The sequence below is a fragment of the Spea bombifrons genome, chromosome 5, assembly GCF_027358695.1.
Source record: "Spea bombifrons isolate aSpeBom1 chromosome 5, aSpeBom1.2.pri, whole genome shotgun sequence".
Lineage (NCBI taxonomy): Eukaryota > Metazoa > Chordata > Amphibia > Anura > Pelobatidae > Spea > Spea bombifrons.
Window position 1 is genome coordinate 387,518 of NC_071091.1, and position 26,568 is coordinate 414,085.

Sequence of the window (26,568 nt, forward strand, 5' to 3'; positions counted from 1 at the left end):
ATTGCTACTACTAGCTTTTATTGATATAGCACCAACAGATTCCACAGCGCTGTACAATGTGTACACGGCGGGTCCACTCACTCAGCTGATGCCATAGGCTTAGGTGGGATGTAAGAATGTATTTCTTTATAGATGCGTGGAATAGCATTCCAGCAGAAGTGGTGGGTCTGAAGCAAAAGATGCCCTCTTTGTGGTTCCTGACACGCAGGGGTCTCACAAGACCCCCTGGAAATCTTGCACCAGCCAGCCCCGGAGTTGGCTGCATGTGACGATTCCATGTCCTAAGCAGGCAAGACCCATAAATCATGTGAATTAACGTGCATATACCTGCCAACTATCCCATTCTTTGCAGGACAGTCGTGGGTTTCAAGTACTGTGCCTCGGTTCTTTGATCTCCTGACTTGCCCGCCATGATGTGAGATGGACAGAGGTTGTGATTCCACGTGGACACGCATGGAAGCTGGTCGTGGCGGAGAGGCCAGAGAGTAGTTACACCGCGCCTCTAACCACACCCTGGCCCGCCTCTAACCACGCCCTAGTCCCACCTATTTGGGCACCTCCTGCATTGGGGGGGGGGTATGGCTCCTAAATATAAGGCCCTGGACTGGCCGGCAAACCACAGATGTAAACGTATTTCTGCGGATGCCCACATACACACGCGTGTGCGAATTAACATAAAGGGGCCCCAGTGATAGGTTGAGGAGAAGATCTTCGTCTTCTGATTGGCTCTCTGGGCAGATGGGTGGGCACAGGATTTTCCTAGAATCCTCCATCCTAGGATCAGCATGGAGAACGAGTCCCGTCTCTTGTCTGGGAGAAGGTTTTTTCCCCCCAATTTTTCATGGCCTCAGCAGGCGAACTCGCGAATTGATCCTACAACCTGGTGACGAGGTAGCACGTGCGGTGGGAATCCAGTGTGGTGTGGCCCCCCGTGCAGAGGGTGACATGGGACCTGGACCAAAGAGACAGGAAATCAGCAGAACTGGTAAAACGTTAAAAAGGACGTGAGGGACAGGAAGTGGGGAACAAGGGGGAAGTGAGGATGGTCACCAGGCAGAAAAGAGATGGGACAGGAAGTGAGGGAATAGTCACCAGGCAGAAAAGAAAGGGGACAGGAAGTGAGGGAATGGTGAACAGGCAGAAAAGAGAGGGGACAGGAATTGAGGGCATGAGGTCAAATAGACAGCCACGGGTTGGATGGACACAGGTTTCTAGAGCCCTAAAAGCCCCTATAATGTGTACAGAGAAACAGGAAATGGCTATAAATTAAACGGGGTAAAAAGAACCCATTATTCTTCTTCTTCCAACAACAACATTCACTTACTTTTAGGGTCTGAAGAGCAGCACTTGACCGCATGGTTCTGGTTTATTGGCCCCTGGCCTTAAAGTGCCAGAGCCAATTTAAATTGCCGGTCCTGCCTTAAAACAATGTTGGGCGGTATGAAGATGGAGAGCGAATGGAGTCAGGATTTGAATTTATAGGTGGGAGTCTGAAAGACACCAGAGTCCTGCAAAAAAGTTTCTACAGCCAGGTCCTGATTTCTACATCTTCTGCTCCAGCTTGATTTCTGGATCACACGCACCAGCAGGGTCCTGATTGGTACATCTTCTGCCCCAGCAGGGTCCTGATTGGTACATCTTCTGCCCCAGCAGGGTCCTGATTGGTACATCTTCTGCCCCAGCAGGGTTTTGATTTCCACATCCTGTAGACCAGTCAGGGTCCTGATTTCTAGATCTGCTAAAGCTGGGTGTTCTTCGATCCCCTGCTCCAGCCAGGCCCTCAATGCTAGATCTCGAGCACTAGGTGGGTCCTAGTTTCTAGATCCCTTGCTCCAGCCGGGTCCTGGTTTTTAGAGCCCTGCTCCAACTTGGCCTTGACCTCTAGATTTCTTGCACCATTGGGGTCCTGATTTCTACTTCCCGTGGATCAGCCAAGTCCTGTTTTCTAGATCCACGCTCCAGCTGGATCCATATTTCTTGATCCTCTACTTCATCTGGGTTCTGATTTCTAGATCTCCTGTTCCAGACAGATCCTGATTTCTAGATCCATGCAGTAATACAGTCCTGATTCCTAGATCCTGGGCACCAGCCGGGTCGCGATTTCTTGATCCCTTGCATTGTGCGTATAGTTTGTGTTATTTAGTTACACAGGAGGCTTTGGTGTATCTGGACTCTCAACCTCCCACCTTTGTATGTAAAGGTTAGGAATGATGTGTCCTACAGAGGCCACAGATGGACCCCCCAACTGCTGCTCCCAGGGCAGTTAACACTTTATCTCCCACTCTGTCTACCCCCAGACTATGCCTCAACTGATTAACTACCTGGGGTTATGAATGGGCCCCAGGACAGGACTGGACGGGACATCTGGACTTTCCTGAAAGACAGAGACAAGAGAGGGTGAAATTATGGGGGTCGGAGAGAGACCAGGGGCGTTACAGGGAGGGGTTATATAGAGTAATGGGCGGGGTTATATCGAGTAATAGGAGTGATTATATAGAGTAATAGGTTATCGGGAGGGGTAATAGGAGGGGTTAAAGAGAGTAATAGGAGGGGTAATAGGGAGGATTATAGGTATTAATAGCCACTCATTCTCGCTCATATAGTGGGGCTTTTGTTCCGTCACATATTTACTGGTGCCTTCTGATGCTGTCATCTATCAAGAATAGCAGCGATTGGATCACTTTGGAACTCTACGTCAGCCTTCAAGGGACCAATCAGACGAAGGTTGTCCCTTCTGATTGGTCCATCTTCTTATGCCTAGCCAGTGAGAGTGAAGTGAAGGCTGATATACCTGCCTTGGCTGCTGTCCGAGCTGCAGCTTCTTCTGCCTTTTCTGATCTGGCTGCTCCCTCTACAGACCAAGTCCCCTCATCCCACCGTATCGACCACCTAACGCCGACCTCCTTCTCATTACTTCGATCCTCTAACCCTCAGTTATCCTGAACCTACTGAACCTACGCTCTGTTTTAATGACTCCTCGTCCCCTCCCAATGTCACGTACGCCCCCTCGATTCCTCCAATCTATCCTACCCAAGTGTCCTGATGTTAAAGTTTTCAGTCACTCAGGGCCAATCAGGTGCTTTGTGAGAAGATTTGTTGCTGCCCTCCATGCCTGATCAGAGACTTAGAGCATTCTTTGTAAAGATGTCTTTTTTTGTGAACGGCTACTTGTTATTTTTTTACTCAGGCTGTAAAAAAGACATAAAATCCAGAAGAAAATGAGAAATGTAACCATTACTGTTCCAAAAGCTCCAGGAATTCCCAGTAAAAGCAGTCGCGTTCTTCCTGCGCTGTCCTGACGCCTGCGTCCGCTAGCAAGGAATCCAGTGAATCCAGCAAAAGCGCCTCGCTGGGCAACGCATTCCACATCTTAAAAAAACCCTTTCCTTTGCTGTAAAGAAAATCTCTTTTCTCTGACCGAATACCCCCACCCGTGAAGTTCTATGAGTGAAAAGACCCCCATGGAGGTCTCTATATTGAATATTGTATATATATGAATATACTTTATCAGTGATTTTTATGAACCGGTCCCCAACGTTGTACCGCATACCCGACCCGTTACCTATGACATCAGAGATTTTAATACACTATAACCACTTGCTTGCTTTTGTGCACTATGACAAAGTACCCCCAGATCTTTCTCCATTGGGGGCTTCCTCAATATATACAAAAAAAACAAAATACTGTCTGCGCTTCTCACCCTAATAAAGTTGGCAACAAATATATAAACATAATATAAATGAGAGGTTTTGGTTATATGAATTGGCCAAAGCATAATTAAGCTCACCCGCCACGTCAAGGCACACTCTCAATAGGGTGAGAACCGACTCTCACCTCCTACATAGTGGGCACACAAAGCAGTTTATACGGCTACCAAAACCTTATTAATGTGTTGGGGAGGTGCAATTAAACCTCCTCCCTATTAACCCCTGGACAGCAAGCTGCAACCAGACTGATGAGGAGCCAACAACCTCAAATATGTGCAAACAGGGAAAAGAAAAAATGTCGGTGCGCTAAGCTAGTCACAGGCTCAAATAATACAAATGTGTAATATGAGGCCTACCAAACTCTAAGGCTTTGGTAGGCCTCATATTATACATTTGTATTATTTGAGCCTGAGACTAGCTTAGCGCACCGACATTTTTTCTTTTCCCGGCTTCCTCAATATGCAGCCGCCCAATGTATAATGATCATGCTGGCTTTTCTTCCCAAATGCGTAATATTACATTCTTCTACGTTGAATCTCCTGTTTTGTCGTCCATTTCGTGTCGTTGATTCCGGGGTCCGGCTCCGGGCCGCTTATAAATAAATTAAAAAGGACTGGACTGGGACCAGACCCTTGGGGTCCTCCACTCATTATTTGGTCCACCTGCAAAAGGTTAACAGCAGCTCTGTGTATTCTGCCCTTTGGGGCAAATCCTTTCTCCCAGTCCTACGCGTTTCGCGTTATATATCAAAGGGCGAGATATTGCGATTACAGGTTCATGAAAACCTTTGTGTACGAAGATCTCTGATGTTTTCGAGTCTTCATCCTCCTTCTCTTGTGCTTCTCATCCCCATCTCAGCCACCTTTTCCCATTCAACAGCCCCAGCGCCGGTGCCTGTCCGAGGAGCCGCTTTAGCTGATCTCAGGGTGAGATCCTCTGCACGGCTCTGGATCCTCCGGCACCGTCACTTCACCTGTCTTTGAGTACATCGTCTGTAGTCCCAGGACTATCATGGACTCGTTATTCCTTTGGACTGGCCGTTGGCTACCTACAGGCTCTGCTATAGAAACCCCAACTGCCCTGCGTGTGGCAGATAGCAAAATCACAAGCTGAGAACCCCGAGGCTCAACTAAACGGGAAAGGGGGCTGTCACAGGTGACGGGGGTAATAGCCACAGGTGACGCTAACCCGACACCCACCGACAACAAGACACCCACCCACCGACACCCACCGACAACAAGGTTACGTGTGGACAGTCTAAGTGCTAACTGCCCCTCTCTCTGCCCCCGTGGTCAGTAGTTACCATGCTGTTGATCTCTGTCCTTGGAGGCTTCTTCCGGTTTTGGAAATATCTGATGACTTTATCCCGGAAAACCTGGAGAAAAGATCTCATTTTACACCAAATAAAAAAGAGTAGAAAGCTTGGAGGACGCGGCTCGGTGCTGTGCGATCGCCGGAGGGGGTCTCTCTCACGGTCACTATCATATTCTGTTCACACCATGCGCAGGTAGCACCAGGGCCAGGCCCACCTCTGTGTGGCGGAGGCGCCATGCATTTACCATCAGGTAGGGTTTATGTGTCTATCAGTGAGGGCAGGTTAAGGGGTGAAATATTTGGGAAAAGCTTCTCACCTCATACAAATAGTCAAAGATCTCCAGGATGGTGAGGATGCTGGCCCCGATGAACAGACCCATCTGACCCCCGATGTCTCCTGAAAGACGAAGAGAGAGATCGGCCAGGGACCGTGATGGGGATTTAATAGACAATGTCAGGGGTCTCTCACACCCAGCACTCTGTGCCATGTCAGGGGTCTCTCACACCCAGCTCTCTTTGCCATGTCAGGGGTCTCTCACACCCAGCTCTCTTTGCCATGTCAGGGGTCTCTCACACCCAGCACTCTCTTCCATGTCAGGGGTCTCTCACACCCAGCACTCTTTGCCATGTCAGGGGTCTCTCACACCCAGCACTCTTTGCCATGTCAGAGGTCTCTCACACCCAGCACTCTTTGCCATGTCAGGGGTCTCTCACACCCAGCACTCTCTGCCATGTCAGGGGTTTCTCACACCCAGCACTCTGTGCCATGTCAGGGGTCTCTCACACCCAGCACTCTTTGCCATGTCAGGGGTCTCTCACACCCAGCACTCTTTGCCATGTCAGGGGTCTCTCACACCCAGCACTCTCTTCCATGTCAGGGGTCTCTCACACCCAGCACTCTTTGCCATGTCAGGGGTCTCTCACACCCAGCACTCTTTGCCATGTCAGGGGTCTCTCACACCCAGCACTCTCTTCCATGTCAGGGGTCTCTCACACCCAGCACTCTTTGCCATGTCAGGGGTCTCTCACACCCAGCACTCTCTGCCATGTCAGGGGTCTCTCACACCCAGCACTCTCTTCCATGTCAGGGTTCTCTCAAACCAAGCACTCTCTGCCATGTCAGGGTCTCTCACACCCAGCACTCAGTGCTGCAATTCCAGGGGTCTCTCACACATATGGAGGATCTCTCCCACCTACCCAGTAATCCAGCCACCTCGTACGCTCTCTTCTGCTCTATTGTCTCATAATTTAAGGCTTCGAAAAAGATGTCCAGAACCAAAACGTTTTCTCTGCAAGAGAACAGACTATGAGCTAATGCCACCCAGTCTAACCAGTATAACCCGGTCCAACCAGTACAGGCCAGTCTATAACCCAGTGTATATCCCAGTCTGCTCCAGTATAACCCAGTCCAACCCAGTACAGGCCAGTCTATAACCCAGTGTATATCCCAGTCTGCTCCAGTATAACCCAGTCCAACCCAGTACAGGCCAGTCTATAACCCAGTGTATATCCCAGTCTGTTCCAGTATAACCCAGTCCAACCCAGTACAGGCCAGTCTATAACCCAGTGTATATCCCAGTCTGCTCCAGTATAACCCAGTCCAACCCAGTACAGGCCAGTCTATAACCCAGTGTATATCCCAGTCTGCTCCAGTATAACCCAGTCCAACCCGGTACAAGCCAGTCTGCTCCAGTATAACACGGTCCAACCCGGTACAGGCCAGTCTATAACCCAGTGTATATCCCAGTCTGCTCCAGTATAACCCAGTCCAACCCGGTACAAGCCAGTCTGCTCCAGTATAACACGGTCCAACCCGGTACAGGCCAGTCTATAACCCAGTGTATATCCCAGTCTGCTCCAGTATAACCCAGTCCATCCTAGTCCAGACTGAGATCTGGTACCATTAGAGAAGTCACGGTGCGCAGCCCGGTCCAGTCTGACCAGTCCAGTATAACCCAGTCTGACCAGTCCAGTATAACCCAGTATGACTGGCGTCCTGTTACCGGGCCTTTCCTCACCCATCCCCCAGTAAATCTGCTCCCTGTGCCCCGTCCTAGCGGTGTTCCCTGTCCTAGGGGTATACTTTGCTCACGCGATGTAGTCTTCGGTCTTGTTGTATTTCCGGGCCAGGTACCGGGCCGAGGCTTTGCTCGGGATGCGGACCATGGACAGCTCTTTGCCGTATCGCACGGTGCTGCACGGGGTCTCGCACACGCAGAACGAGTTATCCTTCTCCACCAGGAAATCTGCGGCACACGGGGTAAGGGGTGTTATGGTGTGGCTGCTCCCTCCTTTTCTTAAAAAACCTCTGCTGCTGTGGACTACTCTTCCAATGATACTCAGGCAGCATTATGGTGGACACCTGGCTGGCTGAGAATCATAGGAATTGTAGTTCACAGCTAGCATCTGCAGCTTTACTGTTGACTGCACTTCCCATGATGCTCAGCCAGCATCATGGAAGCAGTATGTCTGGCTGAGCCTCATGTGAACTGTAGTTAACAGCGGATGATATGACAGGTGTTAGTTGGGAATTTAAACTCCCACGATGCCTAGTCATGTGGACACCTGGCTGTCTGAGCATCATGGGAATTGTAATTCACAGCTAACATCTACTGTTAACTGCACTTCCCATGATGCTCAGCCAGCATCATGGAAGCAGTATGTCTGGCTGAGCCTCATGTGAATTCGATGTGTTATTATTATGCATGACTGTGCTGACAAAAATGTCGCGTGTTTTAAGTGGCGATGCAAGTGCGGCATTGTAAAGAGCAATTGTATTGGGAGGTATGGTGTGTATGTGTGCGTGTGTATTGTGTGTGTATGCATGTGTGTGTATGTATGAGTGTATATGTGTGTGTATGTATGAGTGTCTGAATGAGTGTGTGTATGTATGAGTGTGTGTATGCATGTATGTGTGTTATGCACACGGATAGAAGCAGCTTCCATGACAGATGTAAAGAGGTCTGTTTCTTCTGCCTTGTCTGCTGGGTGTCGGATAACTTTCAGGAGAAAAGTATAGTTTAATTGCGAGCTTTCGAGACCAAGTTGTCCGGTCCCTTCCTCCGGCATTAATGAAGCTGACACAGACTTTTCTAAATACAAAAGCACAAAAACTTTAGATAAACACAGAGGTGTCGGGGGATGGGCTCAGCAGTAAATTAGCCGGACTGGCAGAGATCCAATGGACAGATCCGGTTCAGTCAGAGCATCCTTGGCCAGTTTACTCCCTGGTTAGAGGGGCCATAAAACCATTAGACATATGCCAGATCCATGAAGGGGTTAAATGTTCCCAGGAGTAAGTTGTTTGTAGTTAATTGGAATTGTGAGAGGATTAATGGTTTGTAATGGATTGTAATGGTTTGTAATGGTCTGTAGTGGTCTGTAATGGTCTGTAGTGGTCTGTAATGGTCTGTAGTGGTCTGTAATGGTTTGTAGTGGTCTGTAGTGGTTTGTAATGTTATAATGGGAGATGAATTCTCTGTCTCTGTTGAGGCCGGTGAGTCGGGTATTAAACCGGTAGATTAGTTTGATCCCCCGCATTTTTCTCTCCCTCTGGGTGCGGAACGGTCCCATTAATACTGACAGCGTCGCGTCCTGAATGCTGAGTCCAGGCTGACAGAAATGCAGGTGTCTCTGTCTGTCTCTGATGGTCTGTCTGTGGGAATGAAACCGTTTGTGTAACGCTCGGCCTGTTTCCCCCCCGTACATCGCTGTTGGGCATCTAGCACACATGATGAGGTGCACCACGTTAGATGATTTGCACGTAAAGCAGCCATTGGTTTTGTGGTGTAAGTGTGAGCCGGGTATCTGTATTTCATCTGTGGGAAGGATGTGTGCACAGCACTCGCATCTCTTTTGTTGGCAGGGAGAGGCACCATTTGCTGTTCGCCTGTGAAGGGCGCTCCTCACTATCCATTGTCTGAGATCGGGAGGCTGTTTGAATGAGAGCAGCGGGGGATGTGGGAATATCGTCCGAAGTCTTTCATCAGTGTGCAAGATTTCTTGTAGTTCCTTTGCGATCTTGCGCAGGGCTTTGTGGATTATAGGTGACCACTAATGGTACTCGATCTCTTTTTTGTGGCTGCTGCTATCTCAGAAGGTTTTGTCTGGGGATACCGCAAACCAACAGATAGACCAACCTATCTGAAACACAACAGCTTCCATCCCAGGCATACCAAGAACTCAATCGTATACAGTATATGTATATATCATATACAGTCAAGCTATTCGATGTAACCGCATCTGTTCGGCCCCTATGGACAGAGATAAACACCTCCAGAATCTCAGGGAGGAATTCATCAACCATGGGTACGGAATAAAAATCCCAGACTCCCAAATACAGAACGCCATCGATATCCCCAGAGAAAACCTTCTGAGATACCAGACAACTTGGTCTCGAAAGCTCGCAATTAAACTCTCAGTTAGCCAATAAATGCTATGGCGTTAACTATACTTTTCTCAACGGCTAACGCGGTACAAAACCTCTTTATCATTTTAATATGGAGGATAACTTTCATGCATCTTTGTGGGTTTGTGACACTTGCTTTGCATGATGGCCCCCCTGACTCTGCTTGTGGCCCCTTCCTGTCCCTTTAAATAGGATTCCTGGGGCTGATTTAGATCTCTATAGGTGAATAAAAATACATTCCAGAGATGTAGGAATATATAGTGATCTCCGTGCATTGCTAAGTCGGGGGGACCAGCAAAAACAAATGAGGGAGGTGTCAAGGTGGTGATGTCAGCGTGATGATGTCACTGGCACCAGTACATCAAGATATTTCTCACCCAGAGCATCATCCGCACACTCGGCATATTGGTCTGGACTGCAGATAGGGGCATCACCTGCAGAAGAGGGAAGGGTTAATATCACATACCACATTTACGGAGCCCTTAGCAAACCTGAAGCCATGTCTGCCCCGTCCTGCCACAATAAAAGCAGGAATTCTTGCACCCAAAACTCTGCAGGGATTTACACTTTCTGGGGTCAGTTGGGTCAAAGGTCACTTCCCATCCCTGTGACCTCAGGATATAAAAAGGGGAAAACCCCTAATTCCGCTTTAAGCCTCCATCCCGTGTTTAGCCTCCACCTGTCCTTCTAACAAACCCCCGCTGGGTGACCCCCAGGGGCCACGAAACCCACGGCTTGCGTTCCGTGGCGCCCCCTCCCACCTGGCATGTGCACCATGCGGCAGCCACACTTTTCCAGAAGGTAGCGGGTCTCGCAGTCGATGCGGCACGCTGTTATACTGTACGTCTTGAAGTAGGGAGAATCCAGAGGGGTGGCTTTACAGTCGCCCCACGGCGGGGGCAGATATACCAGCTGGGAGGAAGGGGTTAAGGACAAAATATCGAAAGGAAAAAATGAACACGTTAGATGGAAGAAGGAGCTGGAGTGAGAGAGAGACGGAGGGAGATGGCGCCAGATCCGCCATACTTCATGCAGGAGGATCCCAGCAGATCTCACCGGATCCCACTCAATGTCTTTACCCCCCACAGGAGCAGCAAATACAATCCACACGAATGCTACAAGCCCCGACCCCCACCAGGGGGCCGTTCCACTTGATACAAAACCTGCTCTCTTCCCCAGCATGCACCTCCCCCTCTTCTGATTGGCTGCATCGTTTACCCTGCCCTAGAGGAGGGGGCTGAGGGGCAGATCTGGCTGCATTGATCGCATGCACCCCTTTTTGTGAAATGCAGGAAGAAATAAGATAACCCGTCTGCTGGTCCTGGCGTCCCCCCAAAGCCAGCCGAACTCGCGTGCCCCCCCGCGGCGGCGCCCTACCCGCTGCTCCTGGGTGGACACAAACATCTGGAATCCAGGGGGCACCCCGAATCCCAGCTCGTGTATGAAGGGAGGCTCTGCCTGGCTGTGTATCTGCACCTTCACCCCCGCTTCATACGGTGTCTGACCTACGAGAACACGCCACGTACACGACACAGGACATACAACACGGCACACGGGACGCATACGGTGTGAGCAACATGTGCAACACGGAAAGGGACACGAATGGGTTAAAAAACACGGAGACAAAACATGACAGAGACAAAGAGAGATAAATGCAGTCATTAGAGCCCTAGAACCATCACAAACCATCCCATAGAGGTAATAGGGGGTAATAGGAGGGGTTATAGGGGGTAATAGGAGGGGTTATAGGGGGTTATAAGGAGTAATAGGCGGGGTTATAGGGAGTAATAGAAGGGGTTATACAGAGAAAGAGGAGGGGTTATATGGAGTAATTGCGTGGGTTATGGGAAGTAATGGGAGGGGTTATACGGAGTAATAGGTTAAATGTTTCTGGCATTCAGGGACACAGTATGGCGCGGGTGAGGTACACACACAGGCGTATATAATATATATAAAAATATTTACACTAATTCACGTATTATATCAATCACATCGCTGCGGAGTATAAAACAATAATAATCCAATTATTAGGAAGCCTCGAGAACCGCGCTGATTTCAGATTTCATGATTTATTTACAGCGGTGTGAAAAAGGAAGTCCATTCCTCTTTTGAATTCTATGGTTTTACAAATCAGGACTTAATAAGGATCATCCGTACTTAGCTTTAAACACATGGCTTCTCCATTTTGACTTTATTTTTGTTAAATATATCATGACACGTGTAATATGTTGTGCTGTTGTTTATCTGAGGTTGTATTTACTTTATTTTTAGACATGCTAAGGAACCGATGATTGTTATTAAGTCCTGATATGTAAAACCACAGAATTCAAAGAGGGTTTACTTTCTATAATAAACATACAGTCACAAGCAGATGATGAGAGAATTAACCCCTCTATTACAGACACGAGCAGTCTCAGAGAATTAACCCCTGTATTACAGACACGAGCAGTCTCAGAGAATTAACCCCTGTATTACGGACACGAGCAGTCTCAGAGAATTAACCCCTCTATTACAGACACGAGCAGTCTCAGAGAATTAACCCCTCTATTACCAGACATAAGCAGTCTCAGAGAATTAACCCCTCTATTACCAGACATAAGCAGTCTCAGAGAATTTACCTCTCTATTACCAGACATGAGCAGTTTCAGGCAATTAACCCCTCTATTACCACGCGCTACACATAAATCACACACACGCACATCACACGCACAAATCACACACACAGCGGGTTTCATACCTGGTGCTGGCTACAGCTTACATTGACAATACATTGTCGGATTGAGGATGCCCTGGACCCGGGACATAAAGACACATTGTGAGTGTCCCGGGCGATCCAGGACATGTAGTCGCCCTAGTTATATGGAGTAGTAGGATTGGTTATTGGGAGGGGTTCTATAGAGTAATAGGAGGAGTTCTGTGGAGTAATAGGAGGAGTTCTGTGGAGTAATAGGAGGGTTATAGTTCTGAGTGATATGGATGAAATGAGTGAAACTTGGTATCCATGCATGCGCTGTACCCCCCCCCAGGCCCACCACTTGGAAGGGCCCCCCCACCATGTCAAAGGATACCTTCTGCTGCTGGCAGGACACAAATGTCTGGAACCCAGGGGCCACTCCAAACCCCAGCTGGTCTATAAATGGAGGCTCCTCCTGACTGTGAATCTGAACCTTCACCCCAGCCTCTAGAGAGGTCTCGTCTGACCAGGGAGCGTAAGAGAGAGGTTAGAGGCCAAAGCTCTGCCCAGGGGACAGCACTGAGTCCCCCAATCACCCCACCATGGGCAAAGTCAACTGACCTTCTCCTTGGGGGGAAAAAACACCTCACATGCTACCCCGTTCACCCAACAAAGATACAAGTGGATTTTATCCAAACATGAATATGGGATCCCTACCTGTCTCCCCAAACAGGGCCCTTACCTGTCTCCCAACCCAGGCAGGTATATGCGGCCCTTACCTGTTTCCCCAAACATAGACAGGTAGACAAGCCCTTATCTGTTTCCCCAAACACTGGAGGTGCGCGGGGCCCTTTTCTGTTTCCCCAAACATGGGCAGGTACCCTGGGCCCCTACTTGATTCCCCAAACCCAGGAAGTTACATGGGGCCCTTACCTGTTTCCCCAAACACTGGAGGCGCGCAGGGCCCTTACCTGTTTCCCCAAACACTGGAGGCGCGCGGGGCCCTTACCTGTTTCCCCAAACACTGGAGGCGCGCAGGGCCCTTACCTGTTTCCCCAAACACTGGAGGCGCGCGGGGCCCTTACCTGTTTCCCCAAACACTGGAGGCGCGCGGGGCCCTTACCTGTTTCCCCAAACACTGGAAGGTACTCATCCTGTTGGATGTCCAACATCAGCTCCAGTCCATTGCCGGTACCTCCCTTCAATGTATAGAGCAGCTCTTGGCCATCTTGGCCCGAATTAAACGTGTAGCATTTACCGTACCGCGTGTACACCTGGGAGAGACACAACATGACAAGATCCCCCATTATACACCACCACTGAGTATGATGGCGCTATATTTATCAGAAAGAATAATATCTATGCGTGTCCACCTGGACTAAGACCGTTTTTATATCTTGGAACTGGACAGGAGGATGTGGCGTGGTTTATGTCCCAAAGGGGTTTGGGTGCATGAATATGTAACCACAAGCGGTTAATCACTGCGGTGTCTCTGGCAGGGAAGGGGTTAATCCGCGCAGGGTAGCGCGTGTCCCTCTCGCAGGAAGTTTGCGGCTCTCATGGGGCTGAATCTAATTATGGCTTCTCGTAATCCCGGGTATAAAGGTAACCTAACCCCCGAGGTTCCAGGAGGTTCTGGTTATTGATCGTGGTCTCGTGGGGGTATCATGTGCGGGGACAAGGACATCGCTGAAACCCTATACCTGAAATCAATTAATGGACCCAGACCAGGGGGGAAGCGTCCTGCAGCCACTGCGGCTCCATTTAGACGCACCCTCTGCTGAGTTATCGTCCATGCGCAGAAAATGTGAAATTAACCCAGTGCGAGAATATTAAGCTGGCATGGTGCTGGAGTGTAGGGGTGCCCAACCAGTGCCCTGTGCGGCTCTTTTATGATGTCATATTCCCATTCTATAGCGCTATGGTATATGATGGCACTATACAAATCAATAAATAGTAACGCCCCAGAGAACAGCACCAGGAACGCAGTCTTTACACTCAAAACGAGTCTTGTTACAGCCCCAGACCTCGTATCTCTTCTGCCCCAGTATCTCAACGTCTGACGTCTCTTCTGCCCCAGTATCTCAGCTTCTGACGTCTCTTCTGCCCCAGTATCTCAACGTCTGACGTCTCTTCTGCCCCAGTATCTCAACGTCTGACGTCTCTTCTGCCCCAGTATCTCAGCTTCTGACGTCTCTTCTGCCCCAGTATCTCAGCTTCTGACGTCTCTTCTGCCCCAGTATCTCAACATCTGACGTCTCTTCTGCCCCAGTATCTCAACATCTGACGTCTCTTCTGCCCCAGTATCTCAACGTCTGACGCCTCTTCTGCCCCAGTATCTCAACATCTGACGTCTCTTCTGCCCCAGTATCTCAGCTTCTGACGTCTCTTCTGCCCCAGTATCTCAGCTTCTGACATCTCTTCTGCCCCAGTATCTCAACATCTGACGTCTCTTCTGCCCCAGTATCTCAGCTTCTGACGTCTCTTCTGCCCCAGTATCTCAGCTTCTGACGTCTCTTCTGCCCCGGTATCTCAGCTTCTGACGTCTCTTCTGCCCCAGTATCTCAGCTTCTGACGTCTCTTCTGCCCCGGTATCTCAACGTCTGACGAGGTTACTGCGCATGTTCACATAACAGAAATCATCCTCATCTTACCAACGTTTAACCAACACGCCAACGCAACCCGGACTGGCAACCGGGGCAAACGGCTTGTGGGCTTCCCTTACTCACTCGATCTGCCACTCCAGCATCAGTATAAAACTGCAGCCGCGCAGATCCAGGGCCAGAGCCGCCACATGGCCAGCTCGGTCCTGAGTGTAACCCTTCGCTGTGTGGCTCTGATGAAGATCTTTTGGTGGAAATGTCGGCGATATATCCTAATAAATGACTTCATTCTAATTAGAACAGTTACTGTCTGCAGCCCGACGCTCTACGAAGGTCATTCCCGACCACCGCCGTCTCGGCCCGCCGGGTCCCGCTGGCAGTCACTTGCCTGAGTTAATGCAAATGTCTGTCCCTTCGTCTGCCTGCTTTGCATGGCATCCGTACCGACGATTTGCATGAGACGCTTCTGCCGGTCCGCGGCGTCTCGCTGGCTTTGTTTTGGGACGTGTACGGAGCGTCTCGCTGGAGCTGGCAGTCGCTCTGCGGTCTCTGTGGTCTCTCTGCGCTCCGGTAACGAGCCGGCTGCCGGCCGAAGGGTTGTATAATGTATAAATGTATAATGTATAAATCAGCGAGCCGCCCAGGGCCGGCCCTACAATGGAGCCGACTGGGGCAATTGCCCCAGGCGGTACTTTAGAATGGGGTGGCACTTTGCCGCCCCAAGCGTTTTTTTTTTTTTTTTTTTTTGAAGCGGAGGAGAGAGAGAGAGGGGCACCGAGTGGTTTTCGCTTACCCGCTCGGCGCCCCCCTCTCTCCTCTGCGGCGAGTCTCCCTGTTCGGTTCTCGGTGCCGGCTTGTAATGCAGAGCGCCGGAAGTGACGTCAATTTCCGGCGCTCGGCATTACAAACCGGCACCGTGGCAGAGCAGGGAGACTCGGGGCGGCAAAGTGTCACCCCATTCTAAAGTGCCGCCTGGGGCAATTGCCCCAGTCGGCTCCATTGTAGGGCCGGCCCTGGGCGGCTCGCTGATTTATACATTATACATGTATTAAAATGCCGCCCCCCCTGTATAATGTATAAATTAGCAAGCCGGCCCCGTATAACGTATAGCTAAATCAGTGAGGTGCCCTGTATAATGTATAGATAAATCAGTGACCGTCCCCTGTATAATGTATAGATAAATCAGTGACCGGCCCCTGTATAATGTATAGATAAATCAGTGACCGGCCCCTGTATAATGTATAGATAAATCAGCGAGCCGGCCCCCTGTATAATGTATAGATAAATCAGTGACCGGCCCCCTGTATAATGTATAGATAAATCAGTGACCGGCCCCCCCTGTATAATGTATAGATAAATCAGCGACCGGCCCCCTGTATAATGTATAGATAAATCAGTGACCGGCCCCCTGTATAATGTATAGATAAATCAGTGACCGGACCCCTGTATAATGTATAGTTAAATCAGTGACCGGCCCCTGTATAATGTATAGATAAATCAGTGACCGGCCCCCCCCTGTATAATGTATAGATAAATCAGTGACCGGCCCCTGTATAATGTATAGATAAATCAGTGACCGGCCCCCTGTATAATGTATAGATAAATCAGTGACCGGCCCCTGTATAATGTATAGATAAATCAGTGACCGGCCCCTGTATAATGTATAGATAAATCAGTGACCGGCCCCTGTATAATGTATAGATAAATCAGTGACCGGCCCCTGTATAATGTATAGATAAATCAGTGACCGGCCCCCTGTATAATGTAAAGATAAATCAGTGACCGGCCCCCTGTATAATGTATAGATAAATCAGTGACCGGCCCCCTGTATAATGTATAGATAAATCAGTGACCGGCCCCTGTATAATGTATAGATAAAAGTGGATGGATTTGAGTGAAATGTTTTAAGCTGCGCAGGCGCAGCAGTCTGACTGATTCCTCCCCACGGCTGCCGTCAGAGGTTTCCCTGCAGTCACAGAGCAGTAGGTTATAATGTGATGTCATATACAGGTGGATCGTTCTCAGAGACCTCCAACTGCCCTGTGCGCTAACAATAGTTGGCTGATTACAGATCTAATGAACAAGAGGGTGGTATATAAGTGGAACAGCCTCCCAGCAGAAGTGGTAGAGGGTAATACAGTGAGGGTATTAAACATGCGTGGGATAGAAATACGGCTGAATCTAAGACGAGACCAACTACTAGTTAAGGTTTGAGTCTTTACCGACTAGACGGGGGCCGACGGGGGGCGATCTGATGGCAGGTTCTGCGTTCTCCCTAATAGGCCAATACCCCCAATGACACTGAGGGGGCATTCAATCAGCTGGTGGGGGTAACTCACCCCAAACTAACACACCTCACAGTGTACACATTTCGGGATTTCAGTCTTTTTGTCAGCAGAAGGGTTAAAACGTCCCCCTCTCGGTGAGATTTCGCACTCTGTCCCGGAACCCCTTAACCCCTTAACCCCCCCACCCCCGGCTTCTCCTGCAGAGAGAATTACCCTACTGAGCTCTGCACATCTGTTACCCCGAGGGCCGCTTGCTACGCGACATACGAGCGACGCGACAGAGACCACGTTTCTACAATCCACGGAATATGACGCAGTCCACGCGTTTAACCCATTGAGAGGAATGCAGAAAACCCCACAGACGTTTCAGCCAGCAGCTGCAGCTCCCCCCCCAAAACTTCTCCCTGACGGATCTTTCCAGCCTAAATGACTCTGTTACTATGAATAGGAAGGTTACATGCGTGTAAGAGATACATGTGTGAGATATACATGCAAGGTATGTGTGCGAGATATGTGTGCAAGACATGTGTGCCAGATGTGTGTGCGAGATATACATGCGAGATACTATATGTGTGAAACATATGAGTGCGAGATATGTGTGTGAGATATGTGTGCGAGATATGTGTGTGAGATATACGAGCGAGATACTGTATGTGTGTGAGATATGTGCGTGAGATTTGTGTATGAGATATGTGTGTGAGATATACGTGCGAGATTATGTGTGTGAGATATGTGTGTGAGATATGCGTGCGAGATACTGTATGTGTGTGAGCTATGAGTGCGAGATATGTGTGTGAGATATGTGTGTGAGATATGTGTGTGAGATATGTGTGTGAGATATGTGTGTGAGATATGTGGGCGAGATATGTGTGTGAGATATACGTGCGAGATACTGTATGTGTGTGAGATATGTACGTGAGATTTATGTATGAGATATGTGTGTGAGATATACGTGCGAGATACTGTATGTGTGTGAGATATGTGTGTGAGATATGTGTGTGAGATATGTGTGTGAGATATGTGTGTGAGATATGTGTGCGAGATATGTGTGTGAGATATGTGTGTGAGATATACGTGCAAGATACTGTATGTGTGTGAGATATGTGTGCGAGATATGTGTGTGAGATATGTGTGCGAGATATGTGTGTGAGATATGTGTGCGAGATATGTGTGTGAGATATGTGTGCGAGATATGTGTGTGAGATATGTGTGTGAGATATACCTCTCTGCCCAAAATGTAACCCCGAGAGTCACCTCCACGGACTTCTCCACCACGCTAAGTGGATTTTACACGATTCTACCCCTGATTTCCCTCCAAACGTCTCCCACTTCTCACCCCATCTACCCCTGAGCCTGACGCACCTCGCAGCACACGTGGCTGCCACGCACGCACACACGCACACACGCACGCACAATGTATTATACCAGGACAGACGTACCACCGTGAAATTCTCCGCCCCGCACTCCCGATTCCTATAGCGACACTCAAGGATCATCTCTTCCATGGAGTGACCGGCCCGGTCGTAAAAGTCGCGCATGCTGAAGGACTGGCGAGGGTAGAACGGTTGCGTTTCTCGAAGTCCTAAAGCTTCCATGACCTCGGGGGAGTCCCCGTCGATCCCCAGCAGTTTTCCCACCCAGAAGATGTCCTCCCGGGTCAGGTTAGACTTGCGGAAACTGTTATAATTGCACATGGTGACGGCCGGGAAGAGCATCAGGCTGCTCTCCATTTCATCCAAGGTGGTAACGTGGTGGTACTCCGTGTAATAAATGATCCGATCGGCCACTTGGTAAAGAAAGAAGCCGAGGGACATGAGGAAGGCACATGCCCAAAACACCCGTCTGGGGGTCACCCCGCCGGGCAGGAAGACGTGGCTAATTCCATGAAGCGTAGAGTTACTGGCGAACACCGTGAGGTCCGAGGCTTTTGGGCGACTTTCGTCTTCCTCATCCTGCGGCGGTTTAAGAATATCCATGGGACCGACCTTGGAGGAGAACCTGAAGAAGACCCAGGGATATTGGGAACAGAACCAGCAGGCGCCCAACGGAGACGGAATTCCGGGAAGAGGCTACCGATTCGTGGCAAGTCCTCTCTATCTCGTGAAGTCCGCTCGGGAGGCGCTGGCGAGATGTGACTGCGGCAGACTGGGTGCAGCGTTATGAAGGGAGAGGAGTGCAGGTGGATGGTGGGGACGCCCAAGTGTCTGGTGGGATGGTTTAGAGAAGTTTTGCGGTCGTGGAGCGGGAAGGAGGGGGTGATGCCATTAGAGAGACTAGAGATGTACAGAGGGCAGAATGTAATGGATCGCACAGAAACCAAATACTCCAAGTCCTGAGGGATCGAGGGGGAGGGAGAGGAGAGCCGGGAGAGAGGGCGATACTCATATTAAAATATAGCAATATAAAGAAAAGAGACAGAGAAATAAAGCGTGAGAGAGAAACTGAAAGAACGAGCAGGAGACGGGAAGTGAGAGGAGGTGAGCAGAGAGAGAGAGAGAGAGAGAAAGAGAGGAACATTGGAAGACAGAGGGGTAAAAGAAATATGAAGTGGTAGAAAGAGGGTTAGAGGCAGACTGATGGACCAGGTATAAGAGAGAGACTGGTGGACCAGGTGTAAGAGAGAGACTGATGGACCAGGTATAAGAGAGAGACTGGTGGACCAGGTATGAGAGAGAGACTGGTGGACAAGGTGTAAGAGAGAGAGGGACTGGTGGACCAGGTGTAAGAAAGAGAGAGACCGATGGACCAGGTGTAAGAGAGACCGATGGACCAGGTGTAAGAGAGAGAGAGACCGATGGACCAGGTGTAAGAGAGACTGATGGACCAGGTGTATGAGAGAGAGAGACCGATGGACCAGGTGTAAGAGAGAGAGAGATTGATGGACCAGGTGTAAGAGAGAGAGAGACCGATGGACCAGGTGTAAGAGAGAGAGAGACCGATGGACCAGGTGTAAGAGAGAGACTGATGGACCAGGTGTAAGAGAGAGACTGATGGACCAGGTGTAAGAGAGGGAGACTGATGGACCAGGTGTAAGAGAGAGAGAGAGATGGACCAGGTGTAAGAGAGAGAGAGATTGATGGACCAGGTGTAAGAGAGAGACTGATGGACCAGGTGTAAGAGAGAGAGAGACTGATGGACCAGGTGTAAGAGAGAGAGAGATTGATGGACCAGGTGTGAGAGAGAGAGAGACCGATGGACCAGGTGTAAGAGAGAGAGAGACTGATGGACCAGGTGTAAGAGAGAGAGACTGATGGACCAGGTGTAAGAGAGAGAGAGACTGATGGACCAGGTGTAAGAGAGAGAGAGACTGATGGACCAGGTGTAAGAGAGAGAGAGAGATGGACCAGGTGTAAGAGAGAGACTGATGGACCAGGTGTAAGAGAGAGAGACCGATGGACCAGGTGTAAGAGAGAGAGAGACTGATGGACCAGGTGTAAGAGAGAGAGAGACTGATGGACCAGGTGTAAGAGAGAGAGAGACCGATGGACCAGGTGTAAGAGAGAGACTGATGGACCAGGTGTAAGAGAGAGAGAGACTGATGGACCAGGTGTAAGAGAGAGAGAGATTGATGGACCAGGTGTGAGAGAGAGAGAGACCGATGGACCAGGTGTAAGAGAGAGAGAGACTGATGGACCAGGTGTAAGAGAGAGAGACTGATGGACCAGGTGTAAGAGAGAGAGAGACTGATGGACCAGGTGTAAGAGAGAGAGAGACTGATGGACCAGGTGTAGGAGAGAGAGAGAGATGGACCAGGTGTAAGAGAGAGACTGATGGACCAGGTGTAAGAGAGAGAGACCGATGGACCAGGTGTAAGAGAGAGAGAGACTGATGGACCAGGTGTAAGAGAGAGAGAGACTGATGGACCAGGTGTAAGAGAGAGAGAGACTGATGGACCAGGTGTAAGAGAGAGAGAGACCGATGGACCAGGTGTAAGAGAGAGAGAGACCGATGGACCAGGTGTAAGAGAGAGAGAGACTGATGGACCAGGTGTAAGAGAGAGAGAGACCGATGGACCAGGTGTAAGAGAGAGTTTTTCAGCCGCATTTCTAGAGAATTTGACTCAGCGCAGTCAGGATGATTGAAAAAGAACTCAATGCTCTCCGGGGAGCCGACCTCTCGGCAGACGGCCCACCTCGCCGGCCGTTACGTTTCCCTCCTTTCTGACTGTAGTTGACATTTTTTTGATTGATTCCGGACTCGGCAGCCCCGTCGGGAATACGGCAACCCGTCTGTGTTTTTCTATGAGATTGGGGTGAAAAAAACGCAGAAACATAGAGCATTTCTGCAGCTGTTACAGGGGTTATATATAAAAAGTGTTATTACCATGGCAACTAGGTGTTCCTGCACATTGGACCATTTCAATAATTGCTATGGTGATAAGAGCTATTTTCCAGCTTTGCACCGCATTATTTGTATAAATAACCTCTGATATTTCTAAAAGTTGTTAAGCAGCGCTAGTCGGGAAGACACGACGTCCCGTCCGCCAAATGGTCCAGCCGACGGTTTGAGGAGCTGACGGGGACTCCGGGTAATTGTCGGTGCGCATGGCCGGTTACGCTTACTCCGCAGATCCACTCAGATCAGCATTTCAACAGGTTTGGGTGCTGCGTCTAATTCAGTGGAAGGTCCTTATCTGTTGGTGGAACGTGATTGGTAGATGGGATTCTGGCAGTGGATGGTGAAAGGCACTGTTTGTCTACTGGTGGAACGTGATTGGTAGATGGGATTCTGGCAGTGGATGGTGAAAGGCGCTGTTTGTCTATTGGTGGGATGTGATTGGTAGATGGGATTCTGGCAGTGGATGGTGAAAGGCGCTGTTTGTCTATTGGTGGGATGTGATTGGTGGATGCGATTCGGCCAGTTGATGGTGAATGTTGTTCTCTGTCGCATGGGTTTAAGTGATGCCGGTACGACGGGAGAACCAGCAAGGATTATTTTTCCCACTTCCTCCCCATTTTGACGATTATACCAAAGTCCGATGGGCAAAATGTGGATTCCCTGAACCACTTATTTTTTGCACAATCACCTAAACCGCAGAGGAAATGCGCGCCCCGAAGCCGAGTGCCTAACCGTTTCCCAAACATAAATATACCAGCACAGCAGTGTCTGCCGGTGGGTCCCGGGGGGCCTATTTGCCAGAACCTTTGGTGAAGCTTCTCATTCTTTACATTATTATGTAAGAGATGGGGTCGGATAATTCATCCGGAGCAACATTAAAAGCCACAAGTCCATTTACCACTGAAAACCTCTCAATAACGACACCGATGTTTACCTTCTCCAGACGATCGATTTCATAAAATCTAATAACTGCGGCTGAAGAACAAAGTGAACCAAAAAACGAACAAAGGCTACCGAGAGCGCCTGCATCCCAGACCCTCGCAGCCCTTCCTTATCACACCTCCTGTAACACACAGCCCCCTTATCACACCTCCTGTAACACACAGCCCCCTTATCACACCTCCTATAACACACAGCCCCCTTATCACACCTCCTGTAACACACAGCCCCCTTATCACACCTCCTATAACACACAGCCCCCTTATCACACCTCCTATAACACACAGCCCCCTTATCACACCTCCTGTAACACACAGCCCCCTTATCACACCTCCTATAACACACAGCCCCCTTATCACACCTCCTGTAACACACAGCCCCCTTATCACACCTCCTATAACACGCAGCCCGCTTATCACACCTCCTATAACTTTCATAAAAGATTTCATAAAATCTAATAACTGCGGCTGAAGAACAAAGTGAACCAAAAAACGAACAAAGGCTACCGAGAGCGCCTGCATCCCAGACCCTCGCAGCCCTTCCTTATCACACCTCCAATAACACGCAGCCCCCTTATCACACCTCCTGTAACACACAGCCCCCTTATCACACCTCCTATAACACACAGCCCCCTTATCACACCTCCTATAACACACAGCCCCCTTATCACACCTCCTATAACACGCAGCCCCCTTATCACACCTCCAATAACACGCAGCCCCCTTATCACACCTTCCCTCCAATAACACGCAGCCCCCTTATCACACCTCCAAAAACACGCAGCCCCCTTATCACACCTCCAATAACACGCAGCCCCCTTATCACACCTTCCCTCCAATAACACGCAGCCCCCTTTTCACACCTCCTATAACACACAGCCCCCTTATCACACCTCCTATAACACGCAGCCCCCTTATCACACCTCCTGTAACACGCAGCCCCCTTATCACACCTCCTATAACACGCAGCCCCCTTATCACACCTCCTATAACACGCAGCCCCCTTATCACACCTCCTATAACACACAGCCCCCTTATCACACCTTCCCTCCAATAACACGCAGCCCCCTTATCACACCTCCTATAACACACAGCCCCCTTATCACACCTTCCCTCCAATAACACGCAGCCCCCTTATCACACCTCCTATAACACGCAGCCCCCTTATCACACCTCCTGTAACACACAGCCCCCTTATCACACCTCCTATAACACACAGCCCCCTTATCACACCTCCTATAACACGCAGCCCCCTTATCACACCTCCTGTAACACACAGCCCCCTTATCACACCTCCTATAACACGCAGCCCCCTTATCACACCTCCTATAACACGCAGCCCCCTTATCACACCTCCTATAACACACAGCCCCCTTATCACACCTTCCCTCCAATAACACGCAGCCCCCTTATCACACCTCCTATAACACACAGCCCCCTTATCACACCTTCCCTCCAATAACACGCAGCCCCCTTATCACACCTTCCCTCCAATAACACGCAGCCCCCTTATCACACCTCCTATAACACGCAGCCCCCTTATCACACCTCCTATAACACACAGCCCCCTTATCACACCTTCCCTCCAATAACACGCAGCCCCCTTATCACACCTCCTATAACACACAGCCCCCTTATCACACCTCCTATAACACACAGCCCGCTTATCACACCTCCTATAACACGCAGCCCCCTTATCACACCTTCCCTCCAATAACACGCAGCCCCCTTATCACACCTCCTATAACACACAGCCCCCTTATCACACCTTCCCTCCAATAACACGCAGCCCCCTTATCACACCTTCCCTCCAATAACACGCAGCCCCCTTATCACACCTCCTATAACACGCAGCCCCCTTATCACACCTCCTATAACACACAGCCCGCTTATCACACCTCCTATAACACACAGCCCGCTTATCACACCTCCTATAACACACAGCCCGCTTATCACACCTCCTATAACACGCAGCCCGCTTATCACACCTCCTATAACTTTCATAAAAGATTTCATAAAATCTAATAACTGCGGCTGAAGAACAAAGTGAACCAAAAAACGAACAAACGCTACCGAGAGCGCCTGCATCCCAGACCCTCGCAGCCCTTCCTTATGACACCTCCAATAACACGCAGCCCCCTTATCACACCTCCTGTAACACACAGCCCCCTTATCACACCTCCTATAACACACAGCCCCCTTATCACACCTCCTATAACACACAGCCCCCTTATCACACCTCCTATAACACGCAGCCCCCTTATCACACCTCCAATAACAAGCAGCCCCCTTATCACACCTTCCCTCCAATAACACGCAGCCCCCTTATCACACCTCCAAAAACACGCAGCCCCCTTATCACACCTCCAATAACACGCAGCCCCCTTATCACACCTTCCCTCCAATAACACGCAGCCCCCTTATCACACCTCCTGTAACACACAGCCCCCTTATCACACCTCCTATAACACACAGCCCCCTTATCACACCTCCTATAACACGCAGCCCCCTTATCACACCTCCTGTAACACGCAGCCCCCTTATCACACCTCCTATAACACGCAGCCCCCTTATCACACCTCCTATAACACGCAGCCCCCTTATTACACCTCCTATAACACACAGCCCCCTTATCACACCTTCCCTCCAATAACACGCAGCCCCCTTATCACACCTCCTATAACACACAGCCCCCTTATCACACCTTCCCTCCAATAACACGCAGCCCCCTTATCACACCTCCTATAACACACAGCCCCCTTATCACACCTTCCCTCCAATAACACACAGCCCCCTTATCACACCTTCCCTCCAATAACACGCAGCCCCCTTATCACACCTCCTATAACACACAGCCCCCTTATCACACCTTCCCTCCAATAACACGCAGCCCCCTTATCACACCTCCTATAACACACAGCCCCCTTATCACACCTCCTATAACACACAGCCCGCTTATCACACCTCCTATAACACGCAGCCCCCTTATCACACCTTCCCTCCAATAACACGCAGCCCCCTTATCACACCTCCTATAACACACAGCCCCCTTATCACACCTTCCCTCCAATAACACGCAGCCCCCTTATCACACCTTCCCTCCAATAACACGCAGCCCCCTTATCACACCTCCTATAACACGCAGCCCCCTTATCACACCTCCTATAACACACAGCCCGCTTATCACACCTCCTATAACACACAGCCCCCTTATCACACCTCCTATAACACACAGCCCGCTTATCACATCTCCTATAACATGCAGCCCGCTTATCACACCTCCTATAACACGCAACCCCCTTATCACACCTCCTATAACACACAGCCCCATTATCACACCTCCTATAACACGCAGCACTCTTATCACACCTCCTATAACACGCAGCACCCTTATCACACCTCCTATAACACGCAGCAACCTTATCACACCTTCCCTCCTATAACACGCAGCTCCCTTATCACACCTCCTATAACACACAGCCCCCTTATCACACCTCCTATAACACGCAGCACCCTTATCACACCTCCTATAACACGCAGCACCCTTATCACACCTCCTATAACACGCAGCACCCTTATCACACCTCCTATAACACACAGCCCGCTTATCACACCTACTATAACACCCAGCCCATTTATCACACCTCCTATAACACACAGCCCGCTTATCACATCTCCTATAACACGCAGCACCCTTATCATACCTCCTATAACACACAGCCCCCCTTATCACATATACCCCCTTATCACACCTCCTATAACACACAGCCCCCTTATCACACCTCCTATAACACACAGCCCCCTTATCACATATACTCCCTTATCACACCTCCTATAACACACAGCCCGCTTATCATACCTCCTATAACACACAGCCCCCTTATCACACCTCCTGTAACACGCAGCCCCCTTATCACACCTCCTATAACACACAGCCCGTTTATCACGCCTCCTATAACACACAGCCCCCTTTATCACATATACCCCCTTATCACACCTCCAATAACACGCAGCCCCTCAATTCTAATAGTTGTGTCTCTATTGTTGTGCAGATAAATTGTTCTGAATAATAAATATGTTTTTTTTAATGGCTCCGGGAAGTACCAACATTTTTTAAGACATTTCCTTGCCATCCAAATTGTTCTGCGATGCACTGCAGGATATGATGGCGCTAAATAAATAAAGTGCATTGTACAGCACCGTGGAATATGATAGCACTATATAAATCACGACTGGTGTCTGCGCTGGAAAGGGAATTCGAGTCACGGAACTAGCTTTTTTTAAACCCTTCACTCCAA

At 49.6% G+C, this 26,568-nt stretch overlaps 1 protein-coding gene and 1 long non-coding RNA gene across 2 annotated transcripts; one reads left to right on the forward strand and one right to left on the reverse strand.

Annotated features, from left to right (window-relative positions):
• Nucleotides 1-606: 606 nt before the first annotated feature.
• On the reverse strand, nt 607-19,016 carry ASIC3 (acid sensing ion channel subunit 3). Its single transcript, XM_053466082.1, has 10 exons — nt 18,434-19,016; nt 13,227-13,377; nt 12,498-12,625; nt 10,191-10,341; nt 9,807-9,863; nt 7,114-7,267; nt 6,219-6,310; nt 5,339-5,418; nt 5,011-5,082; nt 607-952 (listed from the first exon to the last, which is right to left on the reverse strand). Exons 1-10 carry the CDS (start codon nt 18,968-18,970, stop codon nt 848-850), a joined length of 1,527 nt encoding a protein of 508 aa, XP_053322057.1. The 5' UTR covers nt 18,971-19,016; the 3' UTR covers nt 607-847.
• Nucleotides 12,850-13,123, forward strand: LOC128496452 (uncharacterized). Its single transcript, XR_008354235.1, has 3 exons — nt 12,850-12,904; nt 12,942-12,980; nt 13,058-13,123. It is a non-coding gene; the product is annotated as an uncharacterized LOC128496452 (long non-coding RNA).
• Nucleotides 19,017-26,568: the final 7,552 nt, after the last annotated feature.

Coding starts and splice junctions, on each gene's coding strand:
- ASIC3 (XM_053466082.1), bottom strand. CDS start 18,970: ATGGATATTCTTAAACCGCCGCAGGATGAGGAAGACGAAAGTCGCCCA. Junction 10,342..12,497: donor TGTCCTGCCAGCAGCAGAAG/GTATCCTTTGAC, acceptor CCTTCCTCCCAG/CTGGTATATCTGCCCCCGCC. Junction 5,419..6,218: donor CGAGGTGGCTGGATTACTGG/GTAGGTGGGAGA, acceptor TTCGTCTTTCAG/GAGACATCGGGGGTCAGATG.